Source organism: Drosophila tropicalis, unplaced genomic scaffold (genome assembly GCF_018151085.1).
Source record: "Drosophila tropicalis isolate 14030-0801.00 unplaced genomic scaffold, ASM1815108v1 contig_158, whole genome shotgun sequence".
Taxonomy (NCBI): Eukaryota; Metazoa; Arthropoda; class Insecta; order Diptera; family Drosophilidae; genus Drosophila; species Drosophila tropicalis.
This window is the reverse complement of record NW_027172602.1, coordinates 12674067-12691782: the sequence shown is the minus strand read 5'-3', so window position 1 is coordinate 12691782 and position 17716 is coordinate 12674067. Positions and strand designations below refer to the sequence as shown.

At 40.9% G+C, this 17716-nt stretch overlaps 1 protein-coding gene across 1 annotated transcript in view; it reads right to left on the bottom strand.

The window, feature by feature from the left end:
- hwt (heavyweight) overlaps positions 1-17716 on the bottom strand; it is a 47817-nt gene that overhangs the window by 6891 nt on the left and 23210 nt on the right. Inside the window, 2 exon segments of the mRNA XM_068303078.1 lie at positions 146-752; positions 5554-5688. Coding sequence (XP_068159179.1) covers positions 146-752; positions 5554-5688 — 742 coding nt within the window.

The following is a 17716-nucleotide window of genomic DNA, read 5'->3' as shown; positions in this document are numbered from 1 at the left end:
ATTCTATATAATCTTTTACTAATTTACTAAAATCATTCTCTTCTTCTTTTTAATTATAACTCATTCACTTCTAACGTTTTTGGCCACATTTTTTTTTGGTTGTTTCGTTCAGCCGAAAAGTAGGCAATACAATTTATTGACTTACCTGAATTGTAATTGCGTTTATCCTTTCGATGATTACCGTTATTATTGTTGTAAGTGGAATGCCGTTGTTGTTGCTGTTGATGTTGTTGCTGCGTTGTTCGCGGTGTGGGCAAAGTCTGCAGCTGTTGCTGTTGTTGTTGTTGATGTTGCTGCTGGCGCTGCTTTTGACCCGTTCCCACACGTCGTTTGGCCTTCTTGTGATAGACCTTCTTATGTTGCTGCTGCTGACCGTGAACGTGCTGTGAACGCGTATCCTTGGGATCAGAGTAGCCTTCGATCAGTTTGACTGAGGCCTGTTTGATGTTGCTATTGGGCAACGGTGGATGTTGCAAGGTGGAACGTTGCTGCTGATGTTGCTGCTGCTGTTGTTGTCCCGCCGGCAATGTGTTGTTGTTGTGCGCTTGATTATTTTGTGTATTGTTGTTATTGTTGTTAATGTTAATGTTGTGTTGTTGCTGCTGTTGTTGTTGCTGCTGACTAGGCAATGTGGCCAAAGGGGCGGGCAATGGCGGTGGCGCAACAGCTGCTGCTGCTGTTGTTGCTGTTGTTGCTACTGCTGTTGCTGTCGCTGGTTGCTGTGACGCTTGTTGGGCTTCGGTAAATGGCAGCTGTTGGTATCAGAAAGTGTGTGTGTGTGTGTGTGTGTGTGTGAGAAAAAAGAGGCAGCATTAGCATTTTCGCAACTAATTTGATTTGCGTTTCAATTTCGTACAAATTGTTTGCCATTTAATTGAAAATGTTATGGTGCCTTAATAGGTTTTCATTTAACCCCGTGCTAACCCCAAAAGCAAACTTTTTTCCCCCACCCACCCCTCTCCCTCCACGTCATCACCATTGCGGTTACATGATATCAAAAACAAGAGAAAATAATAGAAAAAGAGAGGAACAAACACATTGAGTAGCCGAAAGCCTAAAAGTGAAAAAACAGCAAACATAAAAGAAGGAAACTTTCTATTAACTCTCCATTACGTTTACGTCTACAGAGATTTTACAGATTAAAGCCAATTTGAGGTAACTTCAATGCTGACTATTGGTTAAACCTTTATTATTACCCCCTTAATCTTTAGTCTACGGAGAGAACCATCAATATTAATTGCTAAGAGCTGACTTTTTGTTATATAGGCTACAAATCAATTAAGGCTTCCACCCCCGGCCAACGTTTTAAATTTGACGCTTGAGTAAATAGAATTTGTGTGGCATTAAATTGAAATCATTTACGCAAGAGAGAGTGCTAATCAGATGACACTTCAAATTACCAAATGTCTCAGTTACTCTGCACCTAAACAGCTATTCATTTATCCAACCAACCATCCATTCATTCATCCATCTATCTGTCCATCTATCTGTCCATGCAATATGCCTTGTTATGCTCCTCATGCAATTAATGTCGTTTAGACATGACAAATAGCTGACATATTACACAACTGCAACATCAGAATGTGACATTAAGAGTGACTGGGAGGTTGGCAGGGGATACTACAAATATGGGCATTGTTAATGTTAACACACACACACACACACCCACACATAGATATATTTGTTACATTGAGGAAACCAAATGAGGTTGACCGACCATATGAAAATGACAATAATAATAAGATGGGCCTGCACTTGCAATTTTTAAGAATATTCTTGTAATTGAAACTCATAAATTAAACTTTAATGGGTGTGTGTGTGTCTGTGTGTGTGTGTGTTTTAATGAATATTGAACTTGAAACCCGTGCAATGCGAAATGAGTTGTTGTTGTCGCTTAGCTACCAGCTACCAGGCAAGTATGTCTAGCCAGTCAGCCATGGCACTCCATCCACTCCACACAGACATGCCGTATGCCCCATCATCTCTCATCTCACAATCAGTTGTAATGTTCCCCTCACAGCTCCCCCTGCCAGCGATCCCCTGCTTCGTGATGGCAAATAATTGGGGTTGAGTATTCTGCTGCTTAGGGTGTTTATTCTGCATACACAAATACAGATTTATAGACATACACACATACATCTATATGTATCCAGGATAAGGGTGCTCCTTCTCACTGGCTGTGACTGCACATAGATTGCTGTTTAAATATTTGCCTTTGATTATCAACATGCGATATTAACAGACATATTGTGTCTCGTTATAGCCATGTATGAATTGTATTCTCTATGGCTTTCAATCAAATCGAAACGGAAGGGGCCCGAACCAGGCCAGAAGAAAGGAACACAAAACAAGTTCAACAAATCGCTTGCCACATGAGACTAAACGAGTTAAATGAAGTTTGAAAAGGGATAGCAGGCAATCAAAACTAGAAGAAAGAAAGCAAGAGCGGAAAAACTATTAACAGACAGGACAAATTGTATTGAACTAAGGAATCCTTCCATTTAATATTCTTCAAATCAATTGAAAAGATTTCAAATTGAAGCAAACTAAAGTAAAGTCTAGACTCTGGACTCACGAGATTCTTTCTACTAGATTAGAGGCCATTGAGTTAGTAACTGATTACGGTCTCGCTTAGGTAAAATATTTTAATTCTTTTGTTTATAATGAATCTTTGCTTCGAGAAAGGGGAAGTTAATCTTTTGCAACTCGTGATAATAATTAATGAATGATCCCTTTACGGTTGGCCAATGCGGCGTATGAGTTATATTTAAGCCTTGTTATGAACTTTAACTTTTGTTTTGTGCAAAACAAAACAAAAAGTAGAGAAAAACAAAAACAGGAAAAATAAATATCAACATAGGCAAGTTATTGAAATAAACCGAAAGGAAAATATATGTATGTACACACACACACACACAGATGAAGGTGCACAAACGTGTTCTGACTGCCATACCAGGACACAGGACACAGCTCTTTGGCTTTTGTGTGTGAGTGTGCGGTTTTTTTTGTTGCTGTTGCCGCTGACTTATCGCTGAATATTACTCCATGGAGAGTAATAGCAGGAGCAAACACAGCAGCAACGGTAAAAGCCATGACAAACTCCATTCTCACTCCGAAACCCTCTGTCTCTTTCTCTCTCTCTTTCTCTCTCTTTATTTCAAGTGCATACTTCAGCAGCAGACGAGGAGGTGCATTTCATATCGAAAAATGTCGCGTCCCCATTAAAACGTGAACAACAGCAACACACACACACACAGACACACACAAGCACACTCGTACATACATTTGTATTTATGTACATACATACATACATATATATATCTATGAGTGCCTAGTATATGGACACGCGTCCAACTGTTTACGCCAAACAAAAGTCATGAGATAAAATTACATTAATAATTGTGAGAGCTGGAAGAAAATGGAAATGGAAATGGAAATGACTTCAAATGAGCAGCAGACACTGAAATGGGGGATGGGGAACAGCAACCCCACCCAGGAAGTAAAGTCCTAAACGATGTTGCCATAGGCCATTTGCTAGTTTAAAAGGCTGGCCGAAATGAAAGAAAGTAAGGGAAACTCCTGGATTGGAGGTAGGATGAAAAATAAATGGTTTTAATGAGTAAATTAATTTAAAACTTTATCCATCTCAGAGTCTATGACTAAAAGAGTTGTGACTCAATCATTTCAAGTGTATTCCATTTGGATTATGTGGCAAATGATTCATTCTACTAATGAATTCGCAGCGCCTCTGATCATTTGACTTCCATTTTAAAGAATTTGCAGGAGATTCTACCTCCTACAGGTTAAAGGCTTTTAAGGGATGAAAGACATACATATATTTAAAGACTTTTGAAAATTCATTATCTAGAATTCATTTAATCCCTATCAATGAATACTTTTTCAAAGTGGAAGTGCGAATAATGTAAACGAAACTTATTCATATTGAAACTTGTCGCTTTTAGTTAAGATTCATTCATCTTTTATGTAATGATTTCTTTACTCACCAACCCACACACACACACTCACACACACACAGAGAGATTGATAGTGATAAACATAAACTGCCGACCTACCACCCCCCATATGCATATTCCTTCGATATCATAAACATAGTTTGATTCCATTTGCATACTGATTCTTGCCAATATCCTGCCGTAAATCTTGACAAGATTTCTCAATCTCTTTAAGCTCCTTGGAAGATTGCCGGCACAAATCTTATGAAACTCTCAAAGACACACACACACACACGTACCCAGTGTGCCCCCATCTCTGTCCTGACTTCGTCCGAGGCTAAACAAATTTCAATAAAATGAAATTCAAGTGGCAACGAGAAGCCTGTTCACTTTTCTTTTCGCTTTTTTATGCATGTGCCTCATGCGGCGCACCATTTTTTGTGCTTTCACTTTAGTGGCAATATGCAAAAAGGCCGTCCAGGGAGATGGAGCGGTGCAGGGGTGAGGGAAACACAAAATATTTCGTATGGGCCATAAAAAAGAGCATCCCTCCAACTTTCTCCTTCTCCTGCTCTTCTCATTGCCACACATTTCTATATGGATAACGTGCAGAGATTTTCCTTCGTTTTGTTTTTATTATTTTTTTGCACACTGGGATTCCCATTTCGTCCATGGGGAAATCTAATATCGAATCTGTGCCGATTTCTTTTCAATAGACATCTACCTACAAGTGTCCACAGACATATGCTCAAAGGAGAAATTTGGCAAATATTATGTAAATATTCTTAATTAGCATGAACTTGGCAGATCTTGCGTTTGTTGGATCACAATTGGGTCTAGACTTTAGAGATCTGTATTCATTTCAATTCAAATGATGACAGCAGTTAATCCTTCCCATGGGAAAGAGACAAACGTATATTCATTTTATGCAGAGTTTTGTCTAAATCTAAACCACTGTGCTGGTGGGGTGGGGGGGGTTGTGCCTGGCTGGTGTGGTCAAAGCCGTTTGATTTGTGGCGCATTTTCTGCAGGCTGAACGCCATAATATGAGGGAATATATCTGCCAGTTGCCAATCTCTCTCTCTCTGCCTCTCTCCCTCTCTTTATCTCTGCCTTTCTTTTTTGGTTTTCGTTTGAAACATTGTTGAAGCGCCCGCTGGGCAGTCATAGTCGTTTGTTTTCCCTCTTTCCCTCTTGTTGTTGCTGTTGTTGTTATTGTTGGTTTCTCTTTCTTCTATTTCATGTTTTTTTTTCTGTGTTCTTTTCTCTCCGTTTGCAATATTTTTAGCCAATAGTCCGTTTGGTCCATTCCCCGTACATGGGCATTGTTTGAACAATGCTTTGTTTGTCCAGTCAACCAGTCCGGCAGTCGGCAGTCAGCCCAAGCCAATCCTTCAGCCTTTGGGCTGGAATGGCTTTTCATTAGCGCATTGCTGATGCAGCTGACGACGTTGTCCTTCGTCTACATTTAGCTATCTACTTTTACCCACTAAAGTTGAACAATTAGGCCCGGCCTGCCAGCCAAGTTAATTGCCTTTTTGCTTTAGCTATGATGACAAGCAACAAAAAATAAGAAAAAATTGATATTAAATCTACTTACAAATTCAGTTTGCGGACTTGGCGCTATCCAATGCTCGGGATTTGTTGGTATTGCCTCGGCCAGGCAAGGATCAAAACTGGACGGTCGTTTTTTCACAAAATCTACGGGCAGGCTGTAATCATCACAGATGGCAATCTGGAAAAGAGATAGACGGAGAGAAGCCAGGGAGAAGGTGTGAGTAAGTAAGAGATGAGTAAGAAGCTTTCACGCAATTTATTTATGCTAAAAATAACATTTACAGAACACGACACGTGCCCTCGTCAAGTGGCAGATTCTGCTTGGGGGGCGGGGGGGAAGGGGAGGCATCTAGGTACATATGTATGTATGTATGTGGGACCCCTCTTACCTAACCCATCATCTTTTCTACCTTTGCCATTTGCGTATCGTTGTCGTTTGCCTGCGTCATCAAAAGTGTTCAACAATGGCTAAATTACAGTTACAATTAAAAATGGCGACAATGCCCGCCGCTCTCTCTTCTCCCTCTCCCCTTACTCTGTGAGATGTGTGTTTGAAAGAATTTGAGACCAGACCAGGCAAGCAAAAGCCTTTTGTCAAGTATTCTTTTACCGGATGGAGTGCTTACTGAATGAGTGGTTACATGGCTGGTTTTCTTTTTTTGGAGATGCAAGGAATGGGGCAGGGAACGGGACGGATCCAAATGAATTTGTTGTTGCCAGGTTTTCTGCAATTAACATCAAGTGGTTAGAGCTATTCTGATATTACACAGAGAGAGAGAGAGAGAGGCAACGATAAAAGCATTTTCATAAAATTGGTACAGTTGCAATGGAAAATTTAGCAAATATTGAATACCATTGCCTACTTTTGTGGGCCATAAAACAATCGTCCGCTCAATAAGTTATAATAATTTTGTCTTTGGAAAATGGAAATGCTGCCCTATAATACATCGAGATTAAATATGATTTATGGAATGCCTTTCCATCAGTTATTTCAAATTTTCAGAAGATAAAAAGGACTCTCAACCGCATGCATACTTTAGGGCCACACTTAACTCTTGGGAGAGGGGAGATTAACATACTTTAGCCAGATTTAATGTTGAAATTGTTGGACAACTGATGCTGATCTATTAAATAACCAATTTGATGTACCTCGAAATACAATTGCAAGCGATAAAGTTGACGACAATTGCGACAATACCATTCCATGCCATTCCATTTAGTGCCATTCCGGCAAGTGAACTCATGCGCCAACTCTCTGGGGATATCGACACAGCTGCTATGAAAGCGCCAGGCGCAGGGACCGGAGCAGACCACAAAAGTCTCCTTGGTATTAAAATCAATCCAACAGCGACGACAGAACATGTTGCTAATAATTTTTCAGACTCCACCACGAGTCTCCGAGCAGACTGTGTGTAAGGGTAAGACTCAGACACAGACAACGCAAGTCTGCTAACAGGATACCTAGGATAACAACAACAACAACGACAATGACAACACTTAAGAAAATTACAAAATGTACAAGAGACGAGAGCAAGCTAGACCGACCGAAGTTGAGGTGAGATGAAAGAAGGACTAAGCGCGCTCTGCTCACAGGTGTTGACAAGCGTATGCCAAATCCAAGACTGGGACCTCCCCCATCTTTGGCCATAGTCTTATATAACTAGGAGAGCAAAAAGATTTGAACCAACTGCCTCAATATCAAAGGGCCAACTACCACCAACTACTGATGACTCAATAAGCTACATCTAAGTCTCATCTCTGTCGTTAGTTGCCTTTCACTTAACATTGGACCATAAAAAATGTATTGCCAAATGCTTTTGGCTCATTGGCTGCATTTTGTCTGCTTGAGTAAATATCATAAATTTTAAAGGCTGCATTAATGCAACTCGATGTCGAGTCAGATAGCCTTGAGTCCCTGAGCTACCTGGCTACCTATTGCCACACACACACACACACACACACCCAGTTTTTGTTGCCTGTTTTGTGCTACCGCCACTTGGTTTTGGTTTTCCTTTTGCTTGCACCTTTCCCCTCCGCCATCCCCTTACCCCTTCCTGCTTCCTGCTCCATAGTGGCGCATAACCGCAGGCACTTTGGCAGCAAGCCCGCTTTTGCGAAAAGACAAATGCAAGTTGCAAGTGAGCCGGGGCTCATTCGCTTGTGTTTGGTGGCCACATGTTGCCCCATCGTGGCAAGCTTTTGACACAGTTTTTTTTCTTCTTTTCTCCTTTTTTGTTGGCACTGGCCACGGAAATGGCAACCTGGCTGCACCGTTTGGTCTTGGCATATTGCGGAAATCGCAAAGATGCCACAAAAACCCCTAAACCAACCTAAAGCGAGATAGAAGCAACGTGGAAAGCATCTTGTGAACCGAGCCGGGACACGACGTGCCTTTGGTCTTGGCTTTGATTTTGCCAAAAAATAAATGACGAATTCCTAAAATAAAACAGAGAAATAAACAAAACTCGTGTCGACTTTTGTTATACCCTCACTAAACTTAACTAACTCGAGAGCCAACCTCTTCCCCAACCACTCAGATGTCAGCAACATACGCGGAACCTCCTTATCCAAATGACCATCAAATTCTAACAAATTCTCTCTTTCTCCAACGTCAATCTCATTCTTCAGATTACTCTATCTCTCTCTCTCTCTCTCTCTCTCTCCCCTGTCTTTATATAGACAATCGAGTAGGGCTTATCTGGTTAATCCTGTTGTTGCTGTTTGTCAGCGCTGTCAAAGTGTCCTTCCACTTCTAATTGCAATTAGCTGAAATCAACTTTAACCTTTTAACCCAACGATGGTCCTACAACTGTTTGGGATTTGCCCCGACTTTAGTTTGTCACTTTGGCTTGACTAACTGACTGATTGACTGATTGATCGATTGCCTGCCATCTCGTTTGCACTAACAGGCCAATCGTTAGCTGATTGATTAGTCAGCTATGCAAGGGCTGGCGCTTTCAATTACCAATTACCGTTTGACCACCATTCTCCTCCCCATTCCCCCCGTCCCCACTAACTAACTGCTGCAGGATAAACAAGCAATTCGCTTCTAGATTGGCCCCTTGGGTTGGGGGGTTAACATTGGCCTTTAACGCTCAATTGATTTGTATAGGCAAAATGCGTGGCGATTACAGGTAAATTTCTCCTCCCTCTCTCTCTCTCTCTCTCTCTCTCTCCCTCAATGGGAGGGAGCAATGCAACTTTTTAATAGCTCTCACTGGTCCAACCCCAACACATAAATGCTGTCTCCTCTCCTGAGGAAAGTATGCAGAATATATAAGTTTTTTTTCGATGTTTGTTGTATCAGCCTCAATGGCACTTTTGGGAGTGGGTTAGGCAGAGGCGTGTCAAAGTTTCAAGTGTTGCTCAAGTGAGTGAATGGGGGGATGGGGGGGAGTTAAAGAAAGGGGGCATATATTTCATTTACACAAGACTGCCCCTCAGATTGCTTTGGGGTTGCACATAAATTTTAATTAAATATTCTTGGTGGGTTCACGGTATTTTTTCTCTGCTTTCTGTTTTTTATTTTTCATCCCGTTTTAAAACTCAAAGTGACTCAGGCAGCTAGACGGACAGATAGGAGAAGAGAGATGGCGAGTTGATGTGGCATGTGGCACATGGAGATGCACCACCTGCCATTTCGTCTATAAATTTCAATGTCGCACCACCCGAAAACAAAAAATGCCACCTCATCTCAATGCAGTCAACCTCGCTGCCTCGCTGAGGGTTGAAATACCAAATGGCAGACACCAAGAGACAGAAGGCACTCGTTGGCCAAGTGACAACGACGGCGACAACCCTCCACACAATCTGAACTGAGCCACCATAAATTGTTTGCCCAAATGTAATGAAAATTACAAAAAAGAAAGCACACACACACACACACACACACACACCACACACTGGCAAAACGGATGAATGTAAGGAAAACGAGGCAAACCGTAAAATAAATAAATTCATTTGCGGCTGCTGACCAAGGCCGGTTGAGTTTTAAATACTACACATGTTGCCAAACATGGTTGCAACAACAAGCCAAACCGCCACTTGCCACCCGCCACCTGCCCCAACACACACACACAGAGACATTCAAACAGTGGTGCAAAGTTGTGGCAAAATAAATGCCTAAGGCAAAAAGATTATCAAATTTTGTTTCTACAGGATACTAACGAAAGGATTTGGCATGAACCGAAAGCCACTTTAATATCATATATCTAAACTGTGGTAATTGATATTAAAATAAACTTGATTTTGCTTAACTTTAACTAAGAAATTGTATATATTTCTGTGCTGTAACCGTCTTGAGTTAAGACTATTACTTGACAATCTGTTTGCTTCATTCAACCATGATCAGTGTTAATGAAATCTATAAGAGACACACACACTCTCTGGCCATGATAGTCAGTTGCCAAGCGAAGCTAACTTCCTGTTTTTGGAGCAGAGAACATAGAGAGTTGCCCCCCGGCTCCTTCTCTGAAAACCCTTTATGCCATTGCAACATTTCCATCCGCAATGTCCTCCCGTTTCTGTACTCGCCCCTCATCACCATCTCCAGTTCCTTCTCCATCGTCATCGTCGTCGCCACTACAGTTGAGCGCACATTGGAAATTGTTCTGCTTGTGGGAGCAGAAGTTGAGCGGGTTTTCTGCACCGGGATTGTGTATAGTTTTTGTGAACTTTGCAGAAATGCAGTGACCGGAAAGTTGTAATATCCAATCGGCACTTTATTTGCGAGTTGTTCACACTGCCGCAATTCTCCTCCCTCCATTTCACTTCACTTCACTCCGGTTTGAAACTGTGATTGGTGGCGTCTGTTTTGTTTTTCCCTCTCATTCGTTTTTGGGTGTGCCATGTGTGGGTGGTTGCGGGCTGGAAATGATTTGGTGTAGTCACTTAAATGGGCATTACGTGGCAAACGAAATGAATTGCCTGCAAAAGTGCCAATAATTGAGACCCAAATGGTCATTCCATATCGGAAATTGTAGTTGGAATTGGAATTGCTGGCAAAAGTGACCAGAAGCCACCCAGTAGAATCAGGAGCAGGGAATATTACAAAATAAATTGCTATTGCTGCTTGTCATCAATTTAATGTTCCACATGCAAATGCAGTAGCAAATTATCTAGATTGGTTTATATGTACATGGTATATCATTATTTTTCCGATTAGTTTACGTGCTATATTTACACATTAAGGATATTTGTTACCTAGTGGAAAATATATCCTCTTTTGGTCCTCGAATCGATTGAAGACATTGTTTAACGAATTGCTCAATTCGAAATAGTTAAAAGAGAAGGGCAAACGAACGTTTACGGCTTAGAAGTCTTACTACCAAGGCAAAGGTCAAAGCCATCGAAACTAGCTATTAAATACCACACCTAAATGGTATAGATAAAGGAAGGAAGGGTAAATTTTTCCCCCTCTAATTCAAGAATCTATTTTAGAAAACTTCTTAAACCAAATAACCAAGAACAAGGCCCATTGGGTCACTTCTTATCCCTTTCAAGAACTTCTTTTCTAGATATTTATCTCTTTGAATTTAAATTAGTCATAATAGAGCCCGAGTCTATGGCCACAACATGGCTAACATAAAATTTTAAGATGGCTATTTCCTAGGTGCAAAATTACGTATCTTATGAACAAGGAACCTGGCTCCTTAGCCCATGGTTGTCCTTTTTTTCCACACCCAGTTTTTGGTTTTGGTTTTTGCTTCTGTCAGCTAACCACAAAAACTACTTCGATGGGTTGGTGGGCCAAGCATATGGGTCCAATTACGCAGCACATCCGGCTGAAAGCGTAAACCAAACCCCAAAAACCAAACACCCCTCACACACTTCCGCAGGCCTCACTCCTTGCCGTTTCCAATTCCAATGGCAAGCACATCAACAAACACTTCACGCCTGACATTTGACAAGAAGACGTTCATATGGAGGAGGAGAAGGAGGTGGAGGTTGGGTTGAAGGCGGAGAAGGAGCAGCCAAGAATGACGCTCACAAAAATCCAAATACAAAAAAATGGCAATAATATTTTTATGGGTATAAATAATACAACAGAGAAAGAGAAAAGGCCAGAAGGGGTCGGAGGAGGAAGAAGGGCAGAGAGCTTCTGTGTAGGGATGGCACAAACTGTTTTTCACGCCATTTTCATGCATTGTGGCTGGTTGGGTGGTTGATGAGGAAGTCTTTCCTTCTGGCTAACCACACGCATTTAATGTTGGCAAAGTCGATTAAGCTTCTTCGTCCGCTTGTTCATGGCGGTTTTTCCTTACCATTTTTTCTTCATTCCTTTTTTGGTTACCCTCACAAAAAAAAGGCAGCTGCTAACTATGACTTTGTCGTAAGCAAGGCAACCAGTGAAAGACAAGAGAGCGGTGGGCGGGGGCGGGGCAATGTCTATGACTCAGCCATAGTGGCTGAGATAGTGGCCGGGGCCAGGACTGAGGGGGCCAAATGGTTGACGCTTTTGTGGCTTATTAGTTTAGTTGAGAGTACAAAAACAATTTGAGAAATTGCTTGACACAAAAAAAAAAACATATTTCATTTATGGCTGAGAAAGATTCATTGCAGATTCCTTTTCAACAAATTGAATAAATTACAAGCCACAACAAAATGGAAATCGGAAATGCACAAAACTCAATGCGAATGAAAATTTCCAACTAATAAATCTCCAGATTTATTTTCAATACTCAGAAGAGACACTAAAAGAGACACAAAACGGACAACAAATATGCTTTTGAATATGATTCTAAAAGTCTCAGAATTAGAACTTTTGGCTTAAATTTAAAAACGTTGCCTCAACTTCAGCTTCTGCCAATTTAGGACCAAATTATTTCTTAGTCAAGTGTATATTGGGAAATGAGGGAAAAATGGTTAACATTCAGCTTTCAGTTGAAAGAGTCGAGTCGAGAGGATAGGAGAGGACAGGAGAGGAGAGGGGGGAGCATAATCAGCAAGTCAAGCTTATGGATAAACAAAACCAGCCCCAGGCTACATATTTCATTTACGAAAATATTTGCGGAATTTAATTTTATGAAATTTTCTACTCGAGGGTTAAGGCAATACACACACACACACACAGAATCGAGCCGTCAACATCATCCTCTGTGGGTGGTTAACGTGGCCAAAAAAAAAAGAAGAGAAGAAAAAACGACACGAAACCGAAACCGAAGATGGGAACCCAACGCATAATGCTAAACAAATAAAAATTTCTGATGTTGATGTTGATGCTGAGAGGCATTTACATCTTTTTTTTTTTGGCAAATAATCACGTTGACTGATGTCGATGACGCGCTGAGGGAGAGAGACCGACTGAGTGAGGGTGAAGAGGTAAGGGTATTGGAGTTGAGACAAGCTACTGACAGGTGGTTTGGTGAAGATTTCGAAATGCCTATTCGAAAAACGAACGCTGAAACGAGAGTTCAGCCTGAGTTATAGCGATAAAGCCAAAGCTTCCCTTTATCTGTACCCCACCTGCTCCTTTTTTGCCCTAGACTCACAGGCTGCGGCACTTGAGTGCAAACATAACAGACCAGTTTTCGTCCCTATCCCCTTGGCACAGCCCAAGTGAATGTTTTCATTTCACTGTCGAGACTTATGGCAATTTGTCTGCAAGTGTTTGTTTGTGTGAGTAAGAGAGAACGAAAGAAAGAGAGACAGTATGTGCGTATGTGTATATACAGCTCATTAAATACAAATCAGCTTAGCAGCAACAGCGCATCCTTATTCTCATCATCATCATCATCATCAAGCGACAACTGACAAAAGTTTGTGGTAAACTGCATTGCCATTAATGCCGAATTTGTATACTCTTGCTAATAGAATTCGCTCAGAGTTTTATTTCTAAGCATTGTAGAGAATTCGATAGTGCCCTTTGTAAAGCGAAATACTCTGCAGCAGACTTCATAAAGTTAAAAGGGTTCTAGGATAATCACCTTACAGAAAAGTGAACCTTTCAACCATCCTGATATTTTGATACCCTGTCGAGAAGGTAGGATGGACAATGGTCAACTCGATATGCGGCACTGGCAACTGGCAGACAAACCGAAATTAATCTTTGAGTTAAGCAAATTCTCTATCAATGCTCCATTTGATATTTTGAGTGTGATCAGAAACTAATGCATATTTTAAGATTTACTGACAACTCTTTTCTACAGTGTTGGTAAATGCAATGGTAGAGTAAAGTGAATGTTGTTCTTTTTTGTAATATGCTGAAGCCGAAACATCAATGTAATTAAACTGACACGGTCCTTCACACCACACTCCATCAGGATGGATGCCACAAGGGACAAAGGATGTAGTGGAAAATTCACTTAAGCTTCAGGTAAGATGCTTGGCAATGCTTATCACAGAGACAGTCAGGCAGGCAGGCAGGCAAACAAATGCCGGCTCATGGACAACTCAATTTTCGGGGACCCCGACCTGAAAGTCAATTTAAAAAGCAAATATAAAACCTCACAGTCGCTACTATGGTTGGTGGTGTGTTTATGTGTGTGTGCACTTAAGCCAAAGATAACAACGACGACAACAACAACAACAACAAGAGCATCAGGCTGACAAGCATATCCTCATCATCATTATCGTCATCATTCGGTTGGTCTTCAACGTCCAGACACTAATTAGTAATCCTTGACACGAGTTTCTTTGTCATTAAATATGCTACATGCGAAATGCCAGGACTCAGCTGCTGTATGTAGTTGTAGTCTTCGTTGTAATTATTTGTCCAAACACACACACACACACACACACACATACACAGGAATACAGGTATTAGGTTCATGGCATTACTTTTTGGTGGCATATCAAGTTTATGACCGGCAGCCCACCCGTTCTCGCATTCATCCCATCCCATCCTTCTTTCATTTTTCTCCCGTTTTTATGACTCATAATCCAAAAGAAAAGAGCAAAACCAGAAGCGGCAAAGAGGACAAGCAAGAAAGAAAGAAAAAACTACTATCTACTACCCCACTACTTCTGTGTATATATATGTGTGTGTGTGTGTGTGGACATAGCATCATCATTTGTATGACAACAGATCAATAACTTATAGAGCTTAGAGCCTTCTGTCTGAGCAACATCCAGCTGGGACCATAGCCGCCTGGACCGAACATTCAAACGATTTCCATAATCTGCCAATTCGTAATTCATAGTAAATATATGAAAATTCGATTCGATTTGCTGTGATTTCATATTATTCTATCTCTGTATTTATCTCTCTCTCTCTCTCTCTCATCCTTCTTTCGTTTCTTTCTTTTTGCTCGCACATACATAGAATAGAATTAAGGGCCGCCGTCGCGTCAAAAGCATAAATCAGGCATTTTTCCATAGCATACTTATACGGGCCAGGCTCAGTGGGCACAGTAAGTCAAAAGCTATTATTTTAGATAAACATTCAAAGTTTTGCATTCATCAAGTTTAAAAAATTATATGAAATCGAATTTTATAAACGATCTTCGAGTTATTTAAAATAAAAGTTTAAAATTGTCGTCAGGAATGTTCCCAAAAGTAGGCAATAACAGTCCAAGGATTCGCTTTTGCAAGTTATCTGGCATTTTATTACCACATTTGTTTACCATCATCATTTTCAATGCTTTTCTAACCACGGTGCCAACGTCTGGCCATGGTCTATGAGTAGAAAGCGATGAAGAGGGAAAAGAGAGTGAGAGGATCTTGGGGATTGTTTGGTATTGGCTAAGGTCTTTTCTGTGATTATTTTGCACGCGTTCTGCGTTTTGGCCCTATTCCAATTTGAAAATGCCGCCGGTGCAACGGAAATGTAACCGCAAGAGTCAAAAGCAAAGCAAAAAAAAAAAAAAAAATGGGGAGATGGAGAAAAATGTATATTTCAAAGCGTCAGACGACATAGCAATTTGTTGCGCACATGTGACGACGGTGACGCACATGTGTGTGAGTGTGTGCATGTGTGTGTGTGAGTCTGGTTGTATGCGTATTTTTGTGATGGGGCAGACACCGGCTAACATTTGACGATGACGCATAAAGCACATGTGGGATCGACTTTGGGGACTCTGACGGTGACGGCAACGATAACGGTAACAGTTCCTCCCTCCTCGCTTAGACTTACATATTTTATGAAATCCAACACGCATCCAGCATATTGGACTATGGGGGGTCATGGGGCATGGACATGGCGCATGATGTTGATCTGTGGTTAGGTGGAAAGCCGGAAATTGTAACACAAACTAGATTTTTCTGTGACTTGTCAAGGAGTGCCTACGAATTAGCATAATTTGTTAGTTTAACACGCTGCCTTACCATTGATGGTGGGTGTTGTTGGTCAGGCAGAAGAAGCAGCAGCAGCAGCAGCTGTTTCTACACCAAAATGACATTATTATTATTGGTATTGGTAAATGATTATGCTGCCTGCTGAATGTATGTGTGTGTGTGTATCCTGTATTATGTACGTGCCGAAATCTATGAAAATGACCCATCGCTTCATTTATGAGAACACACACTCACACCCATCCAGGCGCACTTTACATAACTAATGTCCAAAGGCCAGAACAGATGCCAACAGACTGCCAAACACTGTCAAAGCGGCATAGCATAAATAAGCAATTTGTACAAACTGTTGCCAGATTTTAGGCGCAAAAGCCAAACTCATTAATATGAGTGGTGCCAAAAATTAAAGAGGCGGAGGCACACCTCGGCAGGGGCGAGGGCGTGGACACTAAACGAGAACTCATTTTGTGATATATATTCTCACTAATTAATGTTTTATAATTAATATTGCTAAATTACAGCATTTTGCTAAGTTCCTAACTTGAATGTATTAAAATTTTAGCTTAATGCTTATTTCTTAGAGATCGAAAGCTCTGAAATGGAAGAATTTTGCCCCTTAAAGGCTGCAATGGGTTCTTTTTTTGGGTCTTAGACTTACCCCTTCTCTCTTACACTCTACCACCTCCTCGTTCCTCCTTTTTATACTACTCTAAATGGTTTATTTGAAATCACAACTAAAGTTATCGGTTACACAACTTTTACCATTCTTTTAAACACTTTAGATTTATGGTTATTCTTGGGGCGAAAGGCAACGAAAAAAGAAAACAATTTTTGTTTCTTTCTAGCAAACATTTTTATTGACTAATTTTTGATATACTCTTGCCTGCTCTGCCTTCGCTCTCTCTCTCTCTCTCTCGCTCTCTGTCTCTTCCTGCTGAGTGTGGAGTGTTTGGAGTGATTCAAAGATTATTATATACAATATTTCAGCTGAGTCAGCGTAAACAACATGTTTACCACTTTAACACTTGACACATGACAGGGACAGAAACCCAACAGACGCCAAAGAGACTAAGGAACCCAGAAGGAGAAGAAGAAAACGAACAGAGATATAGAGAATGAACAGCGAACTATACATATGTTTAGATACCAAAGGCAACTCACGTTCACGTTCAACCGCAGCACGGTCCAGCACCCTCAGCGACCAGGACTCTCCCTCTTATCCTGTATCAAAAACAACAAACGTTCAAAACGTTTTTTGGCCAAAAACAAAATAAAAAAAACTTTTTTCATTTTGGTGTGAAAATTTGTTGTAAACGAAAGTTGCATGTTCAAGTTTTTTGTAACGCCTCCAACTCGGCCCCCGCTCAACCCCTTAACCCTCTGTGTATACTTTAGAGGAGGAGGATGAAAAAGGGTGAATATTTAATAGAGCAACCAGGTATCAGGTAGCTAAACATTTTGTTTGATTCTTAATACTCTCTCTTTCTCTTTTTTTTCTACATTTGCCAAATGACAAATTGTCAGGTCCAAAAACTGCAGAGAGAGAGACTGAGGGTGACTATGAGATCAGAGGTCACCGAAACGGTTTGCATGGGTTGTGTGTTTGGTGGGTGGGTTGCTTATGTGTTTGACTTAACACTTGTTATTGTTGTTGTTGTTGTTGGTACACATGTAGCAGGTCAGACAATTTCATATGGGAAAAGTTCAAGTTGTTGTTTCGCCTGTTTGTTTGTTTGTTTGTTTGTGAAGACCTTTTCAACGCAATTTCCATGAATTACTCGTGGGAGGCATTAGGGCAACGATTTCCCGTCTGCCCCCAACTCCCTTAAACCAAAATTCACACTTTCCTCTATTGCTTGATATTAAGGCAATGAGATCACACAATTAAAAGGTTTTCCTTTAATTAGGTTACGATCCTTAAGCTATTAAGAGGCAATGAAGGTCCTTTCTAGACAACAGTTGCCTAAATTAACTAG